We start from the raw sequence: 26,706 nt of genomic DNA, 5'->3' as shown, positions 1-26,706 counted from the left end.
CAAAAAAATGTCAAATAAGTCGTGTGTCATTCAGACAACACGTGGAGACCGAACTGAGTCGGTGATCAGTACTACCGGTACAGAAGAAATACTAAAATTGTGACATCTTTTTTATTTTTTTATCAATTTGGAACCAAAATACCATCACTACTTCTGACTATCAGAAAAAAGTCTATTCCACATCGCAACAATAATTAATATTTTACAGACGGAAAACAAAAAGCAAAATATCCCATTTAGCGTGTGCATTTCTTGTTTCAAAGTGGTTTAAACAAAATTCTAGAGTATTTTTTTTAAGATTTTATAAGATTTCGGGCTCTCGCTGGGTAAATCAGTCTGATTGCACTGCGAATTAGGCGACAATAGGTCGAAAGTTTCGCTGCTAAAATCGGTCTGTGCTTACTAAAATTCAAACCACTGCCCCCAGTGGCCGAAGCCGGAAGTGTTGATAGTATGGGCATGTGAGCGCTACAGTTTAAGGGTGAAATATCCACAGAGTGGCGCCAAAATAGAGTTGTACTCCCCCCAAATACAACCCCCAACCTTCAACCTATCCGTAACAATGTCATTAAAGAGGGAAAATGCAATTTGCAAATCTCACTCATCGTTGTTTATGTGAACGCCAGGGCTGAACTGGTAATCTGGCATACCGGGCATTTCCCGGTGGTTCGACGCACTTTGGGGCCGATCGGGGCGGACTGGCCATCGGGAGTAACGAGCATGCCCATGGGTTGGCTGTGAACCCCAACCCCCAAACAAGATTTGGGACAGTTGCCATGTAAAATCCAGCCCTGGTGAACGCGTTTTCCAACTTGTTTCCACAGGACCCGAACCCGTGTCTCTGAGGTTGCTTGTTCAACAGGCTATCAGTGGTGCTAGAAGGAAATGTGCTCACACTCTAATTGATACCAAAATGTCTTAGGAGGAATACCAGTTGCCAGATTAAATGGGGTGATTACAGGGCACATAAACATTCAGAAGCAACATGTCAATTTCCAGTGTGTGATGCTTTTGGGAAATAAGGATTGAACGATATGCTTTTGGCAAACATCTCGATGCATGCTTTTTTGTTTGCATTTTCATGAGAGTATTCTTTATTTATGAATCAAATTTAAACCGAGGACGTCCCTGAATGTTCCCAAACTATAGTTATGTTCACACACACACACACACACACACACACACACACACATCTTTCAGAGTTATAAAGCACCAAACACACGATAGAGCGGCACATCAAATATCAGCTCTGCTGGGCCGCTGCCTTTTAAGAAAGGGAATTCTTCAAAATCCCTGCACACCACACGACCACAGGCACAAAACACACACACACACACACACACACACACACACACACACACACACACACACACACACACACACACACACACACACACACACACACACACACACAGACAGAGAGAGAGAGAGAGAAAAGAAGTATATTTGCCACAAAGACACACGCTGACAACAGCCTTCATACAGTAAATATGAGTGTGTAGCTTGAGTAAATAATGTTTTGTTTGATCTGTCCCCTCATTTGGTCGCATACGGCATACAGCGAGTGAATGGCGGTGTACGTGTGAAAGATCAGCTCTCTGTCGCTCTCTCCATCCATCCCTGATGTGACAGAGAGAGACTGAGCTCAGGGAGATCATTAAACACAGCAAGAAGCTGTATACAGCCGAAAGGCACACACACACACACACACACACACACACACACACACACACACACACACACACACACACACACACACACACACACCAGTAAAACACACACATGCACAAATATGCCACATATTATTCTTTTGAATCTAGAGTGCAAAACATACAGCACAAGCTGTGTAATCCGATTCCCGAATGAATAACGTTTATGAGCTCGTTCTTTTGAATGTAAATTTGCATTTCACAGAAGTTTTATATTCACTTAAACTTTAAATGCAATTTGTGATTCGTTTTCTCAGTTGCAATTTGCATCTAATTATCATGATCAAGCAGATGCACAAAGAATGTCGGATTGCAAACTGTGTTGTGACCTGAATCATTTTCAAACGTTTGCAAAGTTTGATAAAGTCATAGATAGTCATTCTTATACTGGCTTTAACTTTATACGCAATTTGTGATTCGAATAATTTTGATCGTGATCTTGCGATGACGTTTTGGAATTTGTATTTTTGATTTAATGTTATATGCAATTTGCAGGTCAAATTTAAGTGCACAATGATCACGGTTTTCTCAGTCGCAATTCGATCAAATTATTGCGATTACACTTAGAATGCGTGATACCCAAACTGCATTGTGCCTTGACACATTTTCAGTACAGTGTGTTTATAAAAACAAACATTTCATGGAATTTTTATATTTTGTTACATTTTATATGCAATTTGTGGGTTCTTACTATCAATTAGATCAAATTATTGCACTCTTATGAAATTTTTTTTAGCAAAACAGAGTGCGACCAATATCGTCCGATTCCTGCACAAATGACTCTTCTGAAATGACTCTTTTGAATCCTCAGTGCAAAACAGAGTGTGACCAGTATTGTCCGATTCCTGCACAAATGACTCTTCTGAAATGACTCTTTTGAATCCTCAGCGCAAAACAGAGTGCGACCAATATCGTCCGATTCCTGCACAAATGACTCTTTTGAAATGGTTCTTTTGAATCCTCAGCACAAAACAGAGTGCGGCCAATATCGTCTGATTCCTGCACAAAAGACTCTTTTGAAATGGTTCTTTTGAATCATCAGTGCAAAACAGAGTGTGACCAGTACTGTCCGATTCCTGCACAAATGACTCTTCTGAAATGACTCTTTTGAATCCTCAGTGCAAAACAGTGTGACCAGTATTGTCCGATTCCTGCACAAATGACTCTTCTGAAATGACTCTTGAATCCTCAGTGCAAAACAGAGTGTGACCAGTATTGTTCGATTCCTGCACAAATGACTCTTTTGAAATGGTTCTTTTGAATCCTCAGCACAAAACAGAGTGTGACCAGTATTGTCCGATTCCTGCACAAATGACTCTTCTGAAATGACTCTTTTGAATCCTCAGTGCAAAACAGAGTGTGACCAGTATTGTCCGATTCCTGCACAAATGACTCTTCTGAAATGACTCTTGAATCCTCAGCACAAAACAGAGTGTGACCAGTACTGTCCGATTCCTGCACAAATGACTCTTCTGAAATGACTCTTTTGAATCCTCAGTGCAAAACAGAGTGTGACCAGTATTGTCCGATTCCTGCACAAATGACTCTTCTGAAATGACTCTTTTGAATCCTCAGTGCAAAACAGAGTGTGACCAGAATTGTTCGATTCCTGCACAAATGACTCTTCTGAAATGACTCTTTTGAATCCTCAGTGCAAAACAGAGTGTGACCAGTATTGTTCGATTCCTGCACAAATGACTCTTTTGAAATGGTTCTTTTGAATCATCAGCGCAAAACACTGCGCGACCAGTAATGTCCGATTCCTGCACAAATGACTCTTTTGAAATGGTTCTTTTGAATCCTCAGCGCAAAACAGAGTGTGACCAGTATTGTCCGATTCCTGCACAAATGACTCTTCTGAAATGACTCTTTTGAATCCTCAGTGCAAAACAGAGTGTGACCAGTATTGTCCGATTCCTGCACAAATGACTCTTCTGAAATGACTCTTGAATCCTCAGCACAAAACAGAGTGTGACCAGTACTGTCCGATTCCTGCACAAATGACTCTTCTGAAATGACTCTTTTGAATCCTCAGCGCAAAACAGAGTGCGACCAATATCGTCCGATTCCTGCACAAATGACTCTGAGCCAGTTCTTTTGAATCTACCAAACAATACATACAGCATGACCAGTGTAGTCTTTTTAGTGAATCAAAAACTTCCTAAACTGCAAGTCATTAATTTCGTCATGTCCAACATTTGACACTTAAATGACTGACTAGTTAATATTTCAATATTTAAAGATGCACATTGAGTTTAGTTGTAATAATTGGCATTTTATAAAAATTAATGAGTTTGTAAGAATCTGCTTTGCAGAAATCTGAAATGATCTGAAATAATAATGATAGGATATCGTTAAGGAACTGGAAATGTTAAACTGGTTATGATTCCCATCCCTACCCAGGACAGAAGTTAAAGCAGTGTCTAAAGTACAGTCAGTTTTAAATCACGAAAATCCAGCACACTCTGAGAAGATGGTTCATTTGACAACTTCTCAAAACGAGTTCGAAAGATCTTCAGGTACCTGTCTGAGAGAATTTCTAGAAATCTGCAAACCAACGCCAGGGAAGCTTTCCAAAAACACTGTTTAGGGCTGCAACCTCCTCCCCAATTCCTCTGTAACTCTACCCAAATTCCTCCTCTCAGCAAATAGACAGAAAAAGACCCTCCATTCATCCATGGATTTCATATGCACTCTGCAAACATTTGCTCCCAACACCTCCTCTGGTTCCCTTGCACATTCCCCGCTGACCACCACGTGTCCGAATCCTCCAAAAAAACATGAGACCTCACACACTAGGGGGAGTGTAAACAGGACAGGCACTGACTTGACACCCCCGCGAGACCACACAGTGTCCATTCAGATTCATGACACATTTCAGGGCCACACAAACAGCTTTCAGTGAGACGAACAACAGTTCAGTTTGTCTGGCGGTCCAGCAAACAGCCAAAAAATTCGGCTTTTGATCAAGGGTACAAATCCCAGAAGTTACTGCGACTATTTACTCATTTACGTCCGTGTAACCCATATAACTCCAGTGCCGCGGGCCACGTCGCTGTAATAATGTCTAGAAGCTACTAGATTGCCACTGATCTACATGGAGTGATCTTTATATTGTACGCTTAATATTATGCAAGTTTATGCTAGTCGTTTATGCTAGTCGCTGGTGATGACAAAACTCTCTGGTGGTCCGCATCAGAGCAGTCGGAGGGCTGCAGATGGACTTTGGACAACCCTGCCCAAAAGCAAAACAAAGTAGACTGAAAAAAAAGCTCTTGCTAATAGAAATATTTTTTATGCCCTATAGCGAAAAACACACAGAAAGGTGTGAAAATTACACTGCCATAGCATAATGAGTCCATGGACTGAAACGCAATGACAAATGAGCATCTCAAATCAATGTGTGTGCTTCACTAATGTAAAATCAATCATGGCAGAGAGAAAGACAGACCCCTCCACACTGAAACAAAGAGAAGGTGCCACTGAGCTTGAATATAAACAAATCTTGAATATTAATGATTAAACTACTGCGACAGCAGTCACTATGGCAACAAACATCTGGAGCACATGCAGTTGAAGTCAGAAGTTTACATACACTTAGGTTGAAGTCATTAAAACACATTTTTAGCAAACTATAGTTTCGGCATTTCCACTTTGTGCATGACACGAGTCATTTTTCCAACAATTGCTTACAGACCGATTGTTTCACTTTTAATTGACTATAATCACAATTCCAGTGGGTCAGAAGTTTCCATACACTAAGTGAACTGTGCCTTTAAGCAGCTTGGAAAATTCCAGAAAATGATGTCAAACCTTTAGACTGTTAGCCAATTAGCTTCTGATAATAGGTGTACAGAATTGGAGGTGTACCTGTGGATGTATTTTAAGGCCTACCTTCAAACTCAGTTTCTCTTTTCTTGACATCATGGGACAATCAAAAGAAATCAGCCAAGCCTCATAAAAAATTGTGGACCTCCACAAGTCTGGATCATCCTTGGGAGCAATTTCTGAATGCCTGAAGGCACCACGTTCATCTGTACAAACAATAGTACACAAGTATAAACACCATGTGACCACACAGTCATCACACCGCTCAGGAAGGAGACACATTCTGTCTCCTAGAGATGAACATAGTTTGGTGCGAAAAGTGCAAATCAATCCCAGAACAACAGCAAAGGACCTTGTGAAGATGCTGGAGGAAACAGGAAGACGAGTATCTAGATCCACAGCAAAATGAGTCCTATATGGACATCAGCTGAAAGGCTGCTCAGCAAGGAAGAAGCCGCTGCTCCAAAACCGCCATAAAAAGCCAAACCACAGTTTGCAAGTGCACATGGGGACAAAGATCTTACTTTTTTCATTAATAACATCACAAAGTCATGTGTCATAAATCTTTGGAAAGGTCTTGATTAGTAGATAACAAGCAAATTTGTTTTACTCAGAGACCAAACAACAGGGAGTATTAGCATGTGACATCCACATGTATATGCATATATCCACATCATGTATAGTAAACAGACAAACAGAATAAACCTCACATTTTGGTTTTAATACTTCATGAAACAAACAGGATATAGAAAATAGCTTCAAAACTTACAGCAGGTGCTATCAATCAAACAAGTAAACATTCCCACAAGTAGATGCTGAAATATTACTAAAAGAGTGTGTCATGACAGCTACGTTAGCCATTGCTAATGCTATACTCTCTCTATAGCGACAGTTTCTCTGGGATCAATTCATTCATAGTTGTGTTAGACCATCCTCATTGGCTGTCTAGAGAGTATTAGAGTTCATTTTTGGAAACAGGCATGTGTCCCACGTGGGTCAGCAGAACCAGAGCACACATACATAGACTGCACACAAGAGGGCGCTAAACGCACATTTTTTGGAGTGATGGGATAAGAAGCCAAAGTGATCATTTTTAATTATTAGGCACTAGGGGGGTGGTAGTCAACAAAATGCAGTTTTTAAATGATATTGTTATTTATTGAAACAAAAAAGTTATCCAATAACAACGGGACCAGTGTGAAAAAGTATTTGCCCCCTTTGTTACTTAATCTCCGAATCTATGAAACTGCATTCATAATGGGGTTCAGCTGGACTAGGCACATCCACGCCTGATTACTGCCAGTCATGTTCAATCAAATCAACACCTAAATATGACTTTTTCAGCAGCATGAAGATGGCTAAAAGGTCTCATCCAGTAGAGCACAGCGTGCCAAGGTCGAAAGTAACTCCAGAAATGAGGAAAAAGGTGATTGTAATTCATCAGTCTGTGGAGGGTTACAAAGATATTTCAAAGGCTCTGGGACCCCAAAGAACCCCAGTGAGAGACATTATCTCCAAATGGAGGAAACTTGGCACAGTAGTGAACCTTCCCAGAGGTGTCCAACCTTACAAACTTCCTCCAAGAGCACAGCGACAACTCGTCCAGGAAGTCACAAAAAAGACAAGGACAATATCCAAGGAACTGCAGGCCTCTCTCGCATCAATAAAGGTCACTGTTCATGACTCAAAAATGGCATCCATGGAAGAGTGGCGAGGCGAAAACCACTGCAGACCCAGAGGAACATTAAGGCCCGTCTGAATTTAGCCAAAACTCACCTTGATGATCCTACCTGTGGTGGTGGCGTAGTGGCTAAAGCACATGGCTGTTAATCAGATGGTTGCTGGTTCTAACCCCACGGCCACCACCATTGTGTCCTTGAGCAAGGCACTTAACTCCAGGTTGCTCCGGGGGGATTGTCCCTGTAATAATTGCACTGTAAGTCGCTTTGGATAAAAGCGTCTGCCAAATGCATAAATGTAAATGTAAATGTAAAGCTTTTGGGAGAATGTTCTGTGGACCGAGTCGAAAGTGGAACTGTTTGGAAGACAGGGGTCCCGTTACATCTGGCGTACATCAAACACAGAATTCCACAAAAAGAACATCATACCCACGGTCAAGCGTAGTGGTGGTTGTGTTATGGTGTCGGGATGCTTTGCTGTCTTAGGGCACTTTCAATAATTGAGGGAAACATGAATTCTGCTCTCTAAATGTAAGTTTTGGAGTGGCCTAGTCAAAGTTCTGACTTGAGATGCTGTGGCAGGACCTTAAGAGACCGTCCAGTAAAAGACATCTTCATTTCACCCAAAATGCAGGACGTCCCGGCTGAAAGGGACAGTCGGCAACCCTACCTAAATGGCTTCATTGGCGTTAGCTGCTAGCTATGAGCTGCTTGTTAGTAGATTTTAGAGATGCAAACTCATTTTTCAAAAACGCTGCTTGACTGTAGTTTCCCTCCTTTAAATTATAAAGAGCTTACTGCACGAAAAAAATCTCAGGTCTCCTTTTCTGCTTTTAACTTTCTAAAAGTACCACTGTGTGCTTTCAGACCTCAGATTAAAAATTCACACCAACTTTCCCTCTGTTTGAAGGCACACACAGACTCACACCCTAAAAACCAGAGCACAAAACAATCCTATAAACTAGGCCTCAATTTATTTACTCCAATTCCTTCTTAAAAAATAGGACACACATGTTCAAAGAAAGAAGGCATAAATATGCATGTGTAGAAAATTGCCCACGGCCATCTGTAAATAACTCCTGAAGCCAAACCGAAGCAGCGTTCAACACAATAACGTGACTGCATTAATCCTTAATATTTCAGTGAGTTGTAATGAGTGCATATGCCATAATGACATATATGCAGTGTTCACAGAAGGCGTTAATGGAGTCGTGATGGCTGTCACAGTGTTAATTCACTTGTCACGTGTTAATGGGAAATGCAGAGAGGTGTTACTACTCAAAAGATCCACATGCATCACATGCGAATGAAATGCTAGATCAGCTCTCGTTCAAAAACATAGCGCCTTTCACGATGCAGAAACATCAGGTGTGTGTTTAAGTAGCCTGTGATGAGGAAGAGGGCGTGGCCTGGCCGTGAGGATGCACACCTGGAGCTGAGTTGCCCAATCAATGGGAGAGAGAGATAAAGGAGGAGCTGGAGACCCCAGAGAGAGAGAGAGAGAGAGAGAGAGAGACATGCAGCCACTATTGGTGTTATGTTTCAGTTCAACGTTTCATGTTGTAATTGAAGTCTCGTTGATGTTTAATCCGGTTACTGCTTCCTCCTTTCCCTACCGAACAAGAGGCTTGTCTGCCACAAAGACATATCACAAGAAACATTTAAGGTCTTAAAGGTACAGTAGCAAAAGTAGCTTGTCTAACAGCCTCAATTTAAGGATCATAGAGAGGGAAGTAAATAACCATGTAAAACTTAACCTGGATGTTTTTTGGGGCAAGAAACCTTGACAACCATTCTTAGTTGACTTTAAAATGGAAATGGTCTGTACTTATAAAGTGCCCTTTTTAACCGTCCAGGGATGGTCAATAAATTAATTAAATACATTTACATTTATGCATTTGGCAGATGCTTTTATCCAAAGTGACTTACAGTGCCCTTATTACAGGGACAATCCCCCCGGAGCAACCTGGAGTTAAGTGCCTTGCTCAAGGACACAATGGTGGTGGCTGTGGGGATCGAACCAGCAACCTTCTGATTACCAGTTCAGTGCTTTAGCCCACTACGCCACCATCACTCCATAAATAAAATAATTTTTTGAAAATTGTGAAAAGAAATGTTGGCCATTTTGTTGAAATCTGACCAAAACAAAACACAAAACAAAGAAAAAAACAAACAAACAAACAAACAATTCAACACAAAAACAAAAAGAAAATAAAAAAAAACAACAACAATTCGAAAACAAAAACAAACCAAAAAAAATATTAGATAAGTGACATTTTTATGAAAAGACAGATTTTGTTCAGGTCATATGGAGTAACCCTAAAATGTACTGATATTGTTTACTGATAATGTATATATATTTCCTTTGAATTCATTTTTTTATTTTTTGTTTTTAAATGAATCATTAATCAATTCAGGTTTTTACGGTGCATTGAACGTATTTTAATACCTTTTACTTGATGGTGTATATGTACTGTATTTTCTTTAGTTTACTAATATATATATATATAGAGCACTTGCCATAGATGTGACTGTCTTGTCGGGCACTTCTCACGCCCCTTACAGTCCAGCTGATCCCACAAAAGCTCAATGGGGTTCAGATCCGTAACACTCTTTTCCAATTATCTGTTGTCCAATGTCTGTGTTTCTTTGCCCACTCAAACCTTTTCTTTTTGTTTTCTGTTTCAAAAGTGGCTTTTCTTTGCAATTCTTCCCATAATGCTGCACCCCTGAGTCTTCTCTTTACTGTTGTACATGAAACTGGTGTTGAGCAGGTAGAATTCAATGAAGCTGTCAGCGGAGGACATGTGAGGCGTCTATTTCTCAAACTAGAGACTCTGATGTTCTTATCCTCTTGTTTAGTTGCACATCTGGTCTTCCACATCTCTTTCTGTCCTTGTTAGAGACAGTTGTGCTGTCTTTGAAGACTGTAGGATGAAATCTGCCACCTTTGGATGAAATCTGCAGTTTTTTTTTTTTGGTGGCAATTTCAAGCATTGCATCGCCTTCATTCCTCAAAAAACTGATTGACTGACGAGTTTCTAGAGAAAGTAGTTTCTTTTTTGCCATTTTTGACCTAATATTGAACTTAAGACATGCCAGTCTATTGCATACTGTGCAACTCATAAACAAACACAAAGACAACGTTAAGCTTCATTTAATGAACCAAATAGATTTCAGCTGTGTTTGATATAATGGCGAGTGACTTTCTAGTATCAAATGATCAATTTATCATGATTACTCAAGGATGATGAGGTGATGCTGCTGTCTAGATTTGATCAAAAATGACTTATTTTAAATAGTGATGATGCTATTTTATACATCAGTAATGTCCTGAATATACTCTGTGATCAGTTTAATGCCACTTTGGTGAATTAAAGTACCAACTTCTTTCCGAAACAGCAAAATCTGAACATTATTCCAAACTTTTGGCCGCCAGTGTATGTGTGTGTGTGTGTGTGTGTGTATGTATATATATATATATATATATATATATAGATTTATAAAAGACTTCTCATCTTTATAATCTCTGCCAACTTTATTTGTCAATGCCCCAAATAACAACAACAACAACACACCACAAAAAAATTGAAGCTACAAAATTGTAGCATGCCCCTTTCAAACTGTCTAGGTAAGTATCCAGATACAAGATCGTATTTAGTCTTTAAATATAATATAATAGAACAGCCACGACAGCAAGATGTGCAATACCTGCAGAACTGAAGGTGAACTCATTAGGTGAATTCGAGGCACAGTTGGAAGTAAAGGACGATGCAGAACATGAGGAGGAGAGAGATCATTACACACCATGATGGAGGCGGTTGACAGGCCAGATCTTTCAAAAGGTCACCCATCAACAGAATGGCTGCACACGTCACTCAGATCGACGTAAAGATGAGCAGTTTGATGCTAGATCGGAGTAAAAAAAAAAAAAAGCTAAAAGGGAAAGTTCACCCAAAACAATTTATGACTTACTTTCTTCAGTGGAACAAAAAAGACGGTGACGGGAGAATGTTAGCCTCAGTCACCTTCCACTGGATCATTTTCCATTGAATGAAAGTGAATGGTGACCGAGGCTAACATTCAACCATTCACATTCTTTTGTGTTCTATAGAGGGAAGAAAGTCATACAAGTCTGGAATAATATGAGGGTGAGTAGGATGTAGGATGAGGGCTAAAGCAATCAAACCATTAACTACACTTTATGGAATGCAATTATCTTGAGTCGTTTGAGTTTTCCTGGCTTAATTTGCTTCTCCGCCTCCTGAGCTTACTGCCATGAGCTCAACGCACCCAAGGGAATTCCAACCAACCGGAGAAAGCAGTGTCGATAGCTCTCGATAAACAATCCCGGTAAACTCATTTAATCAGGTTTAGGAGAATAGAGGTTTATTGAGCTGAACAGGCCAGTAAAAACATCTCCAACAAACCGGGTTTTCTCTACAGTTGGAGCTCAAGCGGTTCTAGACTAATCACACATAAGGGACCCGTCAAATCCCACCAATCCTGAAACAATCAATGTCGGTCATACCCTTCAGACATCAGCGGTGTTCATTTATAACCTTAATCTTGTTGGTAGTTTGCCGGGAGATGAACCTATGAGCAGGCAAACAATCTGGAGCACACCTTAAGGCCCGGCAAAGGTCAAAGGTTTGAGAGAACAGAGGAAAATTGGAAGGTATGGACCTTAGTTGGAGTGGACATCGTATTTGCAGAAATAGCTGGGAAGGATACAGTCCATTCGGTATGCGCTACAGCTCCATGGTATCTCCTGCTGATGAAATATTTAGTGTTTACATGTTCAACAAAACACTGACAACTACCAATTTGTGGAGGTGGAGGTGTGGCCAAGCACCATGCTGTGGAGAGGGAAGCAGGGGAGATGAGTGGTGAATGATTTCCACCTGTGCTCAACATCCGTTTAGGGAGAGGAGACAGCGGCAGTTGAGAGAGAGAGAGCCCAGCTGAGAAGCTGCTTGTGTCATGGCCGCTACCGCGTTTCAATGTTTGAGTGATTAAACTGAAGCTTCACCGTTGCGCTTTAAGTGAACGTGTTTATTTTTTGTTAATAAAAAGTGACATTGCTGAGTTGGAATCGCTGTCATCACCTCATTACACTGGTGACAAAACCCATGAGTGAGGGAGGTACGTCGTCATGGAGTCCACGCCTTTGGTGGAGATAATAAAAACCCTCGCTGGCATCCACCAGACTCAACACAAGGCCCTCCTGGAGCTTCGAGTGGAACAGGAGCAACATTGAGGCGCTCCTGCAAGCTCAGGTGGAGGACCAGCAGGTGTTCCAGTGCTTGCTGCCGCATGGTCCAGTAGCGACACTGGCCGCAGGACCCTCGCCTCAGATCACCCTGGCCAAGACGGGACCCCAGGACGACACCGAAGCCTTCATTGAGCCATCTGAGTGGGCCGTTGCGGGGTCGGGCTGGCCCCAGATGCAGTTGGCGCTCTGTCTACTCCCACAACTGCCGGTGGCCAACCTTCTGAAGTACCCGGATCCAAAGCGGGCCATCCTACAGCGGGTCGGGCAGAACCCTGAGCAACACCATCAGCGCTTCTGGCCACTGGCCTACAGGGAATTCGGCCTCCCATTTGCTTTCGCCCAGCAGCTATGGGATACCTGCCAGAGGTGGTTGCTAGCGGAGGACCGTGACACAGAAGGAATTATCAACTTGGTGGTGCTGGAACAGTTGGTCAACAGGATGCCCAAAAGGACCGCAGAGTGGGTCCAGTGCCACCAACCGATGTTGCTGGAGGATGCAGTCCGCCTGGCTGAGGACCACTTGATGGCCTATCCGGGAGCCGTGCCAACAGGCTTTCTTATAAGTAAAAGCTGCACTCTGTGGCACTCAGAAAAGGTGTCTGGCAATCGAGTGGGCGGTCCTCACTCTCCGATACTACCTGCATGGGAGGGCCTTCACCCTCTGTTCAGACCATGCCCCGCTCCAATGGCTCCAACGCATGAAGGATACTAATGCGCAGATCACTTGTTGGTATCTGGCACTTCAGCCCTTTAATTCGAGGTGGTCCACAGGCCGGGGTCGCAGATGGCTGTGGCTGATTTCCTCTCTCGGAGCAAGGGTGGGTGGGGGGAGTCGGTGGTAGGCCGGACGGTTCACCAGCCTCGGTCGGGCGGTGGGGGTAAGTGGAGGCAAAGGCGTGGCCGAGCGCCATGTTGTGGAGAGGGAAGCAGTGGAGATGAGTGGTGATTGATTTCCACCTGTGCTTAAAACCTGTCTTGGGTTTCAGTGAGGAGTTGATTTGGGCTTTTCAGGAGAGGAGACAGAGGCAGTCGAGAGAGAGAGCCCAAATGAGAAGCTGCTTGTGTCATGGCCGCTGCCGTGTTTCAATGTTTGAGTGATTAAACTGAAGCAGTCTATTTTTTGGTTAATAAAAAGTGACAGTCCTGAGTTGGAAATCGCCATCTCCCGCTTCCTCATTCCTTGAACCTCATTGCACAATTCAATTCAGCATTTTCAAAAAAATCAACAATGCAAGAAAACCATGTTTATCCATTCTGAAATAATAATAATAATAATAATAATAATACAGCAAATAATATTTAAATAAAGTTTCTCTCGTCTTGGCATTAAACATACAGACAGAGTTTATATGCAAAGTGAAATCGGTGTAACCAGCAAAAACCTTGATGGGCTCATCAAGTTGTGCTTAAACCATTTTTGGCGGTTCCCCATTAAAATAAATTGCTAAATGCATTTACATGAACATAAACTATGTCAGCTCAAGCACATCTGGTGTTAGAACATGCATGTAAATGTACACGTTTGATGTTGAAAATAAGTCTTTCCACAAAAATACAAAACGCAGTTTTGGAAAACATTGACTGTGAAAATTAGATGTGACCTAGAACCTTCAGATCTACGACACATGTAACAGACTGTTCTTTTGCACCCCATAGCCTCACTTTCATTACAATTAATTGGTTATTTGATCAATTGTTTGATTTCATTCCATTATTTAGCAGAGTAGAGATGTCTGTTTTTAATTTTAAACTCATTTTAGCATTCATTGTATTGTTGAAATGATGTTATAGCCAATGGAATAAGTGTTCAGTATTATATGAGACATACTACTGCACAGTACATGAGCTGGCTATCTGTCGACTGTTGAGGATTAAACATGACCGTGACTCTCCTGCACCGCCTGACGGCGTGTCATTGGCTGCTGCAATGAGATGAAAAAGTCAGTCTCACTTTTACTGAAGACAGAAAAATCAAAGAATATACATCAGAAACCTCTCAGGGAGCCTGGAATGTTTGCTACCTATCCGAGTCCACTCATAAATCAAATAAACGAGAAGAAATGTTACGTTTGATTGAATTCGGCAGGACGTCCAGCGTTCTGGAGTGTGTGGAACACTTTGAAGTGACGTTGAATAACTTAATTTAAGGAGAGAGAGAGAAAGGGAGAAATTGATGTAGATTAGAGCAGCACTTTTTTCGTGTGCGAGTATAAAAGAAAACATTTAACCATCTCCAGATTAAAATTTTAACTTTTACCAGTCAATAATGTTTCTAGCCAAGTGGATGTTCATGTTCCTTAAAGACAAAACATACCGACATACCGACACTTCTAGCAGTGCAAGCTTTGTGCATTTTGATACGTTCCAAAACGTATCAGACATTCATAACACAATGCAAGAACGTGTTGCATTCTCAACATTGCCACAAGGGGCGCCATTGCAGACATTCGTGTGAACAGTCCACTTCTACGGCGAGTTCTCTCTTTCAAGTCAACCACCGGCATGGCGGAGCAACAGTATGAGAAGTCAATATATTTATAGAAACTTACAAGAATAATACCAGATCCAGTTTAACAGCACATACGTTTGAATGTAAATATCACCCCCTTGAGTATGGAGGTTTGCTACCGCCACATTGATGCAAATATGCACGTTATGCATGTTTACATCAGCAAAATCGTCATTTCAGAAGTGGAGGACGTCAAGACAAAAAGATTGTGTTGGGTAAGTTACTCAACGAGAGTAATCCACTACAAATTACTAACTACTTCTCTAAAATTGTAATAACATTAGGGCTGTGAATCGGTAAATTAACATAAATTTGAACTATTTAAAGATGTACATGTTAACATTGTTTCTGCAGAAACTATTTTTTCACATTTTTTAGGTATTAATCGTTAATACAAGCATTTGGAAATATTCCATTGTGCACATTAATGGACATTTAACAAGTAAATATAGTCCATTTTGATTTCATGTTGACCGTAATATTGTATTGATCATACAGTATATGCACTGAAGTTTATACTGAAGATGAGGGGTTGGTTCAAAATATTACCCACAAGTCTGAGCAATAGTTTTAGTTATGCTTGCACTTGCACATATCACTAGTAAGGTTCAAGAAATAACAGTGAAGGATGAGCTGCTGTCAAAAGTTTCAGAAAACACAAATGATTGTTTTTATGATTTTAAATGCACTCAGAGTTAAGGCAGAGCACTGAAATATTTCAATGCACGCACAGACGCACATTTAAGTGCTTGTCCACGTTTTTAGATCTAACCAGCGGTGCACGGCAAAGGGACTCTCCCATAGGCCATTACACCAAAAGTTCAGGGTAGCCTGCATGAAGAAACCAAACACACACACACACACACACACACACACACACACACACACACACACACACACACACACACACACACACACACACACACGCGCTTTCAATTCAACGCTTTTCACAGTTCACCGGGGATCATTTAAAGCAAGATGACGCTGGTTCTGACAGTTTGGCAACATTTATTTCATATGTTAATGGCCGTTTCATTCATTCATTCTTTCTGGCAGGAAAAATGGTGTGACACGCCAATGCCACATCCTAGTAACTCCCTCCTCTTCACAGACACACACACACACACACAAACCCGCACACACACCCGAACACACAAACCCGTGCACACACACACACACACACACACACACTGTGCACACACACACACACACACACCTGTGCACACACACACACACACACACACCACACACACACACACACAAACCCGTGCACACACACACACACACACAAACCTGTGCACACACACGCAAACCCGTGCACACACACACGCACGCACACGTTGGTGCAGCTATCCTTATGAGGACTCACAAAAAAAATTCTGCATTTTTTTATTTTCAATAAAACATAATTTAATATGTTTAAGCGATTTGAATTATGGGGACACTAGAAATGTCCTCATAAACCACATTTATAACATAATACCTTTGTAATTACTAATTTGTCACCTAAATAATGTCCTCATAAATCACCCAAACCCGCACACGCTCTCACAAACACACACATGCAAACACAAACACACACTGACTGTCAGCCTGTCTCCAAATAGATTTTTTCGACCCTCTAAAGACGGTAACAATGACACTGAGCTCAAGTTCACACTGCCGACTGAATCTGAAAACACACACACACACACACACACACACACACACACACACACAGACAGACAGAGAGAGAGACGCTTTTATAAAACCTACAGCTAGATACTAAACAACCCCATGTATCTGCAGTGTCGAGGAAAGAGCTGCAGACGTACTGTTTAACAAACTAAATTCAAACAGAATTCCCTCCATAACAGACATCTAAACATTTCAACTGCTCTGAAAGAAACCTCACAAAACCTGTCAGTGCGCACAGGTCATATTTCACCCTAAAATCAAAAAGAAAGAATAAATGACATTTTGCTTTAGAAGAAAGAACAGCAGAGACTCACACTGTCTTCTACTGTGTTTTTAGAATTGCAGCCGTAAAATGAAATAAGACACAAATGCATTATGGGAGCTGATGGAGGGGCCTCAGGCAACACAAGCACAGGACGAGCCTCTACTTCTGCAGACGATTTATGAATTCAATTCATGAAAGCCGTTTAGTGCCATCACAGCTCTATGCGCCCTGGAAACTTCCCTAAAAACTACAAAAGAGCAGATTCCTAAACACAAAGCGTTCTTCTGCTCTGATGGGCTCTGCTAAATTACTTTTTTATTTGCAAATCCATAGTCTTTTAAACCATTTTTAAAAAAGATTTTTTCCTGGTAAATAATAAAAGCAGAGACCTGACTTGGGCCTTTAAACAACCGGAGCAACCAAAGAACCACACTGCAATGCACTGGCAGCCATCCAAATAATCCTAACAACCACATAGCAATGTGCGAAACACCCAGAACATCCTTGGGACTGCATAGCAATACCCTAGCAACCACCCATATAAAGCATTTGGAACACCTTACCACCCAGAACACCCTATCAACCACACAGAACAACTTAGCAAAAACATAGCAACACACTAGAAATAAATAACACCCTAGCAACAGCATAACAATGCACTTCAAAACACCCAGAAAAGCTTCACAACCACAAATGCTCTATAATTCATTCAGAACACCACAGGGGCCACATAGCAACACCCTAGCAACGCCCTAGCAACAAGCTAAAAAGCACTCTGAATACCTTAAAACAACAGCATAGCAACGCCCAAGCAACTGTATAGCAACAAGCTAAAAAGCATTCAGAACACCTTAAAAACCCTTGCAACCACCCAGAACACCCTATCAACCACACAGAACAACTTAGCAAAAGCATAGCAACACACTAAAAAAAAAATAACACCCTAGCAAATGCATAACAACGCACTACAAAACACCCAGAAAAGCTTCACAACCACAAATGCACTATAATTCATTCAGAATACCACAGGGGCCACATAGCAACACCCTAGCAACCAAACAGCAACAAGCTAAAAAGCACTCGGAACACCCTAACAACTACATAGCAACAAACTAAAAACAGAGAAGAACTTGGCAACCACAAAATAAGCACTAAAAAGCACTCAGAACACCCTAGGGACCGCATAGCAACAAGCTAAAAAGCACTCTGAATACCTTCAAACAACTGCGTAGCAACGCCCAAGCAAATGCATAGTAACAAGCTAAAAAGCATTCGGAACACATTAGAAACCCTAGCAACCACCCAGAGCACTCTAACAACTGCATAGCAGCACACTAGCAACCACCCAGAACACACTAGGAATCACATAGTAATGCGCTGACAGTCCTCCAGATCACCCTAGCAACTGCATTGCAATGCACAAAAAAACACCCAGAACAGTTTAGTAATCTTATCAATATCCTAGAAACCACCCAGAATACACTAGCAACGCTCTTCATGGCAGCATGTTTATCACAGGCAAGCAGCACTAACACTTTCTTTGACAAATGTGAAAAATCTAGTACATTTGTGCATTTTCTGAGGGGCCACAGAGTTCATATCTTTCACGGAGCAAAAGAGCCACTACAGAAACAAAACTGACAGCCATTACAACGAAAACACAAAAGGAAATATAAAGGCTCTTCGGAGACGTAATGTAGTATAATGCATTGTTGCTAATCCTCTTCCTCTAAAAGCCTGAGAACGTCATTCATCAAATGAAGAAAGAAACATCATTTATTTCTGCCAGCAGCATATGGAGTCATACCGTTTCAGCCTCGAGATTTCAGAGAGATTTCACTGAGAAAAGACCTGATGACTGGAGAAACGAGAGCCAGAGGGAGGTTTGTTCGAGAGTGAAAAGAGTTTTCCCTGAAGAGCAGAGAGAGACAGAAAGAGAGGTGTGGAACTATCAAATGTGTGAACTACACAAGTGTCAAACTCTTGAAAAGTAAAACTTGCGGCGTCTGTCGGATTTCTTGAAGTCATTCATGTTCCTGTGTGAACGAGAGGGAAGTGGTACATGCATGAAGAAAAAGAGGACAGAAATCTTAAAGAAATAGAGGAATTCTGTCCTCTACTCAGATGCATTATTTCAGCATACCATGACTTCAATTTCAGTCTGTTATTATATGTCTTCAGAAGACAACTTTGATTGGCCATTTTGTTATTTTGGAGCTTAAAAAGGCTCTTCGTGAGAAAACCAGTGATTCCTCCAACGCTATTAAGTGGCGGCACTGTGTCGCTCCAGAATCTTCAATGATACGTGGAAAGAAAGAATGAGCCCGCTTTTATAAAATCGATCAAAACGATGTTCAAACTCACGACATATCAGTTGAATAAATGAAGAATCACTGAATCTTTCAGAGCAATTAGCTTCCATCAACACTGTTTTGCGGTCGTTTTTTATTTTTAGCATATTGCACAGTAGCATCACGTTTTTGTAGACTTTGTTGAAAGTTGAATGCACTTGTGTCTCTTGATGCATGATGCTCTATTCGTTGAGCTGCATCTAGCTTTTTTCTTCTTCAGATTTTGAGAACATTGCAGCACTGCAGAGATGAATACAGTCATTGTAAAAAGTATTTTTTTAAAAAGTACCGTTTGCACTATTCATTTTTTTATTATCCCCTTTTTCTCCCCAATTTTGCAATGCCCAATTCCCACTACTTACTAGGTCCTCGTGGTGGCGCGGTTACTCGCCTCAATCCGTGTGGTGGAGGACGAGTCTCAGTTGTCTCCGCTTCTGCGAATATTGTTCCGCACATCTCATCATGTGACCCACGGAGACTCACTGCATGTGGAGCCTCATGCTACTCGCCACGATCCACGCACAACTCGCCACACACCCCATTGAGAACAAGAACCCCTAATCACGACCACAAGGAGGTTACCCCATGTGACTCCACCCTCCCTAGCAACCGTGCCAGTTTGGTTGCTTAGGAGACCTGGCTGGAGTCACTCAGCACACCCTGGATTCGAACTCGTGACTCCAGGGGTGGTAATCAGCGCCAATACTCGCTGAGCTACCCAGGCCCCGATCTGTCAGTTCCCTATTCTATCAGAAAACCAAATGTCACGTAAGATCTTTAATATCTCAATTGATTCTCCTAGACAGCAAGGACTTTATATGGAGAGCAAATGCAGACTTTTGCTTAAGCTTAAGCCCCTAGGAATCTCACGTGTCTCCTCGAAGTCTCAGATCTCAATTTCTCAATCTGTGCTCAGATATGTCAAATCAGATCTCGATATGATCTCAAACATTTCTCAAAATCTTCCAAGACCAAATGATCTTGAGCAATGCTGTCCACATTGACATCCGAGACAAAGCTGATACTTCAATTAAACGTAACGTGACCTATGAGCGGTCCTTTAGGATGCTACACACTTATATTGTAATTCTGGTTTCGCATGGTAGAATTTCTCAGGAGAACGTCTGTTTCTATTGAAGTAAAACAAGCAAAGAGTAAAACTCTGTTGGGCAACTTTAAAGGAACTAGAGGGTCCCATTCAAAGCAAACTGTGAATTTCAGACTGATATCTACACCTGCTGTTCAAACACTCATTGATCCTGCGGTTAGATTCACAGCACAGTGTGAAACCACCACAGAGATCTGTAAAGGATAATCTCACACACACACAGACCTTGTCTGCAGAAAACTGATCCTAGATCAAAATTCAGAAACTTTGACACTCGATGGGCTACATTCTGACAGTATAGCAGTGTCGGGGTGTGTAAAAGTCAAGTGCTCATTCTTAGGGATAGGGATCTGAACACACTTCAAACATTGTGTATTAAACTTGAGCTCAACTTTCTGATATAGTGTCAGATTTGCGAACAAATCGTTCTTAGTGATCGAGTGATGCGCCTGATGCTGTTATATAAAAACATCACAATTTAATTGATTTTTATAGTATCGAAAGATACTCAATTGTTTTGTTTAGACGGGATATGATGGAAGTTTTATTGGCATTTGCCTTTTTATCGTTCAAATTTACAGGGAACTTGAGGAGAATAAAATGCTCGAGCAGTTTAAAGGGATAGTTCACCCAAAATTGAAAATTCTGTCATTATTTATTGACCCCCATGCCATCCCAGATGTGTATGACTTTGTGTTCTGCACAACACAAACGAAGATATTTAGAAGAACATTTCAGCTATGTTGGTCCATACAATGCAAGTGAATGGTGACCAGAATTTTGAAGGTCCAAAAATGACATAAAGCCAGAATTAAAGTAATCCATACGACTCTAGTGGTTTAATCCCTATCTTCTGAAGTGATCCAGTCGGCTTTGGGTGAGGATCGACAAAAATATAACTAAATATATCATTAAATAATAAATATCGGCCGACCACTAGTTCTTTTGAACCAATTCTTTTTAAACGATTCAATCGAACCGATTCGCAAATCTTCAGTAAATCAGCCAACTGTAAAAGCTCATTTATACTTACTGGGCGAACAGGCTAATTGTAGTTCGCCTAACAATGATGACGAGATGCAGTGACGTTTTTTTGTTCTGCCAAGGTGTTCGTTTGGTGATATTTCTCCTGTTCGTGCACATCTCTGAAATGCTAGACCCAAGAGAATTCGCCGGCTCGAAAGAGCATTGATGATTGGTTAAAACGAATCGTGGGTGTGGTTTGGACATGGCGTTTTTATTTACTATTGTGCGTGTGATGCTCCTGTTCTACCTGCTCCATTCAGGATTCAAACAGGAGTCTCCGAAATGGGAGGCGGGTGCGCTAACAAGTAGACTAAAGGCTACAGCCTCTAGCATCAGTCGCTAGCGCACCTCTTGAGGTCAGGAGAGTGAGGTTTATACACATTGCACAGCTATCTATTAGATAGTCAAAGTTACACTCACCCCCCTAAACCTCACTCCCATCCGGGTCACGGCACCATTGTGGTGTCGTGTTCTACCCGCTCCATACAGGACTCGAACAGGCGTCTCCGGTAAGGGAGGCGGGTGCGCTAACAAGTAGGCTAAAGGCTACAGCCTCTAGCATCAGTCGCTAGTGCACCACTTGAGTTCAGGAGAGTGAGGTTTATACACATTGCACAGCTATCTACCAGCTGTCTCCAGTTACATGTGCCAGCTGAGGAGTCGTTACCAAGTTTACTATCATAAAAAGCATTATAACTTTGAAGCTATCCACCGAAGTGAACTAACCAATTCTCTAAAATTAATTGGACCTTCCAACGCTATTCTGATATGGACATAACACCTTGAGTAATCAGAACTACTGTACGATAATCAAGTGAATAAAACAGGTGAAAAAATCCTTTAGCCCAAAATATAAGAAAACCTGATCCATATAAAGACTTGGGGTTGGTCTTTTTTGACTTGGGCTTGTAAAGAACTACCAAGCAACCTCTGAGACCACCCTAGCAACAGCCCATAACACAACTAATCCAAGTTGTTACACAGACTTCTGACTAAACAGAATATAAACTTTTGCTTGTTGCAGTTTATTTGCTACAAATTGCCTAAAACAAAAATTGATGAATATTATTATTCAAAGATTCAATACCATGAACCTTTAAAATTGTAACTAGTTCTTCTTAGAGAGCGCTTATTATATCAACCCTAACAAAAATAACATTTGGCATTTTTAGTTATGAATCAAGACGTTATTTAGTCCATTTAAGAACACTATTTTCCTTTCAAGTATGTCCCCTACACATAAAGTTAGCATGTCAATACCTGCCACAGTGAGTCGTGCGGTTCGGCTGCTGATTGTACCCAGATTGTCGATGGTTGCCACACACTGATAGACCCCCTCATCAGGCTTATTGTGTTTGGAGTGGATCACCGTGCTGATGAGTAGAGACCCATCAGCGAGCTTGCTTCTCCTATCGTCCGCTGCCAGATTCAGGAATGTTCCATCCTTCTTCCATTCTACCATTACCGGAGTGTCGCTAATGGCCGAGCAGTTCAGAACGGCAGGGAGACCACGTACAGCCAACGTGTCGACGGGTTCCACGGAGAACCTGAACGGAGCGAAACCCCGAATATTAGAACCTGGAAAGAGAGAGAGAAATTAATTAAAGGTGATTTACAGCCAAAACGATTCATGCGCTAGAACAAATGAACATATGGATCATTGATAAATAAGGTTGTCCGAGGTGAAAAAAAAAAGATCAAGTTCATAGAACTGTTTTCTGTGTCAATGTTGGTTTCAAACATTTTTGAAAAACTATATAAAAAAAGGTATAAAAATATTTTCCTTGCACCTTGAATTCAAGTGTACACAATTTAATCATGCGCACACACATACAAAAAGTACAACAAAAAAAATTTGTTTCTTTTTTTACAATTATGAAATATTTTTTTTGTTTCAAGTACCAAATTATAAAAGTTTAAATTAGTATAATTTAAATATAATATCATTTTGGGTCACAATTGGGTTGTGGACAGTGGGTAAAGACAACTCAAAAAGCATTAATAAAATACATTTATAAATGACCATATTATTGGGCATGGTTAGAATTACGTAATAAATAGGCATAACAATTTAAAAAAGGAACATTTCCGATATCATTTGTTGTTTTTTTTCCCTTTTTCTCCCAATACCCAATGTGCTTTTAAGTCCTCGTGGTGGCGTAGTGACTCGCCTCAATCCGGGTGGCGGAGGACGAATCCCAGGTGCCTCCGCGTCTGAGACCGCCAACCGCGCATCTTATCACATGGCTTGTTGAGCGCGTTGCCACGGAGACACAGTGCGTGTGTAGGCTTCGCAGCATCCACCGCGGCATCTACGCCCAACTCCCCACCAAGAACTAACCACATTATAGCGACCACGAGGAGGTTACCCCATGTGACTCTACCCTCCCTAGCAACCGGGCCAATTTGGTTGATTAGGAGACCTGACTGGAGTCACTCAGCATGCCCTGGATTCAAACTTGTGACTTGCGCAAGAGTCTTTACCACTGAGCTTCCCAGGCCCCTGATATCATTTGTTGTTGACGTCAAAGGCTGAAGAGTATTTTAGTAGAAACTCACCTGTCATTTGATAGAAAATAGCGAAATTACGTAGTAATTTGACATGCACACATCTTCGAAAACCATGAACAAAACTACACTTGGTTATACAAGCAATAATGCAGAAAAGCAAACAAATTAGGTTCTACAAAAGCTTTTTCATCTTGTTCTCTGTTAGCCAAGCGATTGCTCTTCTGGAATGGTTATGGGTCAAATTCTTTATGAAAATACTCTCCCTTTTCCCAGTCATGCCACAGTGAAACGGCTGAGCAAAAATAACTCTGGGCACGTTGGCATAATTGCTTGACGTTTATTGCGACGTATGATTATAATACATAACAGTGTTCAGTCACCAACTCGCATTGTTCAGACAGTGATAATGGCCAATTATCCGCACCAGCGGTGTTGTGCAAAAACAATTACAGCACGACTCTCCGTAACATAGCAAACAATCTGCTTTATACTTTAATTACGTAGGAAACGACAATCCTTTCAAGTTCAACACAAGGCGTGGAATGTCAAACGATCCCCAAGACTGAAGGCAATTTGCTCGCACACTAAAAATGTTTTCATGCAAATGGTTCCTGAAAAAAAAAAAGTGTTTCTCAAGACAAAAAAATCCAGATGCAAAAAAGCAATCATTTTAAACTTGACCAAAGGTTTATATGATAAAACTCTTTATAGATTAGCCAATTTATATGACACCGTATAATTTCCTTATTGATTCAATTTATTTTCCAAGGTCTAATAAGACTACAGATGGAGAACCAACTATGAAGCTTTCAACTTAAATGAAACTAACACTAACTCAAACGGTCTTTTACAAGCTCCCAAATGCCAAGCTTAGTAAAACAACAAGGAGTTACACATTTTGCAGTGTGGGAAACTTGGCAAGACGACTTTTCTGGGAAATTAGTTGACTAGTACAAGTCCTATTCCCTTGAAGTTTGGTTGTTCAATTGAACTTGATCTAAAAATGTGCCCATGCAGGTAAAAACGGAAATCCACCGTCATTACATTGGATGCTAGTTGTTGAAAAGTCAGCAGGGTAACATTTAGACAAATATTGCCAAATGTGCCCAAGCGGTGCCAGAGTTTATGCTTTGGATGTTTGTCACAGGCTGGCTGAGACTAATCAGATGGATCCGGAATTGCTGTTGGAGGGCTTTAGCAATGTATCCTTGACCCAGAAGCCCCAAGACAGGCAGAAAATGAGGCTTTGGGCTTGGTAAGTATAAGCTGTTAGCCTTAGTCTGCACACTGGGAGGAATACCCACATCAAAACCGCCACTGTCAGCGACCTCTCGGAAAAGGGCGAGAGCTCTCCAGAGAAATGAAATACTAGTGAATGAAAGAGAAAGACGTTCTGACAGATGCATGGAGTGAGAGAAAAACATCCCAGAAGGGATTGGGAGGGAGGGGTATGAAGGAAGCCAAGATACAAAATAAAATCAATGAAATCGGTTGGTGTCACATGTTATTTACTTCCTGCATCTAACGGAGCGCGTCAAGCTTCGGTTTGTTTGGTGGGAGTTCGTGGCATTTAAGAGATCAGGCGATGGTGGTGAGCAAAGATTGAGTGTGAAAGGAAACACAACGACGCTTTATGTGGCGACACAAGCGAAGATTTGCCCCTTCGTGAAACCGTCCACAGTCTCTAGGGTTGGTCAAAGGTGCGTGTCCATTTGCAGCCGTAGTTTTTCGGTTTACATGAACTTATATGGTTGAATCTCATGAAACCAGTCAAGAACATGATCTTGTTATATATATATATATATATCTATCTTTAATTTTAACTTTTGTGTGCAAATAAAATTTCTTTACTTATTTTCTTAACTATTAGGATTTTTACATTGTTACTTTATTTTTCGTGACAATTAAGCACATTTCCCTCCAACAAATTCTTAATGGTGTGATACAAAAAATAAATACATTGTGGTAATATGTGTTGTAATGCCTTAAATTTCTATAATAAAAAAAAATAAAAGGGTTAAATTGTCTTTTTTCCCATCCAAATTTTACAACACAATCAATCTTAATTGTCCTAAAATAGCTAAATGGAATTAATTTTCTTGTCTTTCTTAAAATGTGATCTGGAGTTTAATAAATAAACAGTTACAGTGAGGAAAATAAGTATTTGAACACCCTGCTATTTTGCAAGTTCTCCCACTTGGAAATCATGGAGGGGTCTGAAATTGTCATCGTAGGTGCATGTCCACTGTGAGAGACATAATCTAAAAAAAAAAATCCAGAAATCACAATATATGATTTTTCAACTATTTATTTGTATGAGACAGCTGCAAATAAGTATTTGAACACCTGAGAAAATCAATGTTAATATTTGATACAGTAGCCTTTGTTTGCAATTACAGAGGTCAAACGTTTCCTGTAGTTTTTCACCAGGTTTGCACACACTGCAGGAGGGATTTTGGCCCACTCCTCCACACAGATCTTCTCTAGATCAGTCAGGTTTCTGGGCTGTCGCTGAGAAACACGGAGTTTGAGCTCCCTCCAAAGATTCTCTATTGGGTTTAGGTCTGGAGACTGGCTAGGCCACGCCAGAACCTTGATATGCTTCTTACAGAGCCACTCCTTGGTTATCCTGGCTGTGTGCTTCGGGTCATTGTCATGTTGGAAGACCCAGCCTCGACCCATCTTCAATGCTCTAACTGAGGGAAGGAGGTTGTTCCCCAAAATCTCGCAATACATGGCCCCGGTCATCCTCTCCTTAATACAGTGCA

General features: G+C 41.1%; 1 protein-coding gene across 1 annotated transcript in view; it reads right to left on the bottom strand.

Annotated features, from left to right (window-relative positions):
* Positions 1 to 26,706, bottom strand: part of LOC127640245 (neogenin-like) — a 143,346-nt gene that overhangs the window by 63,704 nt on the left and 52,936 nt on the right. The window contains 1 exon segment of the mRNA XM_052122696.1: positions 22,688 to 23,005. Coding sequence (XP_051978656.1) covers positions 22,688 to 23,005 — 318 coding nt within the window.

The sequence above is a fragment of the Xyrauchen texanus genome, chromosome 49, assembly GCF_025860055.1.
Source record: "Xyrauchen texanus isolate HMW12.3.18 chromosome 49, RBS_HiC_50CHRs, whole genome shotgun sequence".
Lineage (NCBI taxonomy): Eukaryota > Metazoa > Chordata > Actinopteri > Cypriniformes > Catostomidae > Xyrauchen > Xyrauchen texanus.
This window is presented reverse-complemented; position numbering and strand designations above follow the sequence as displayed.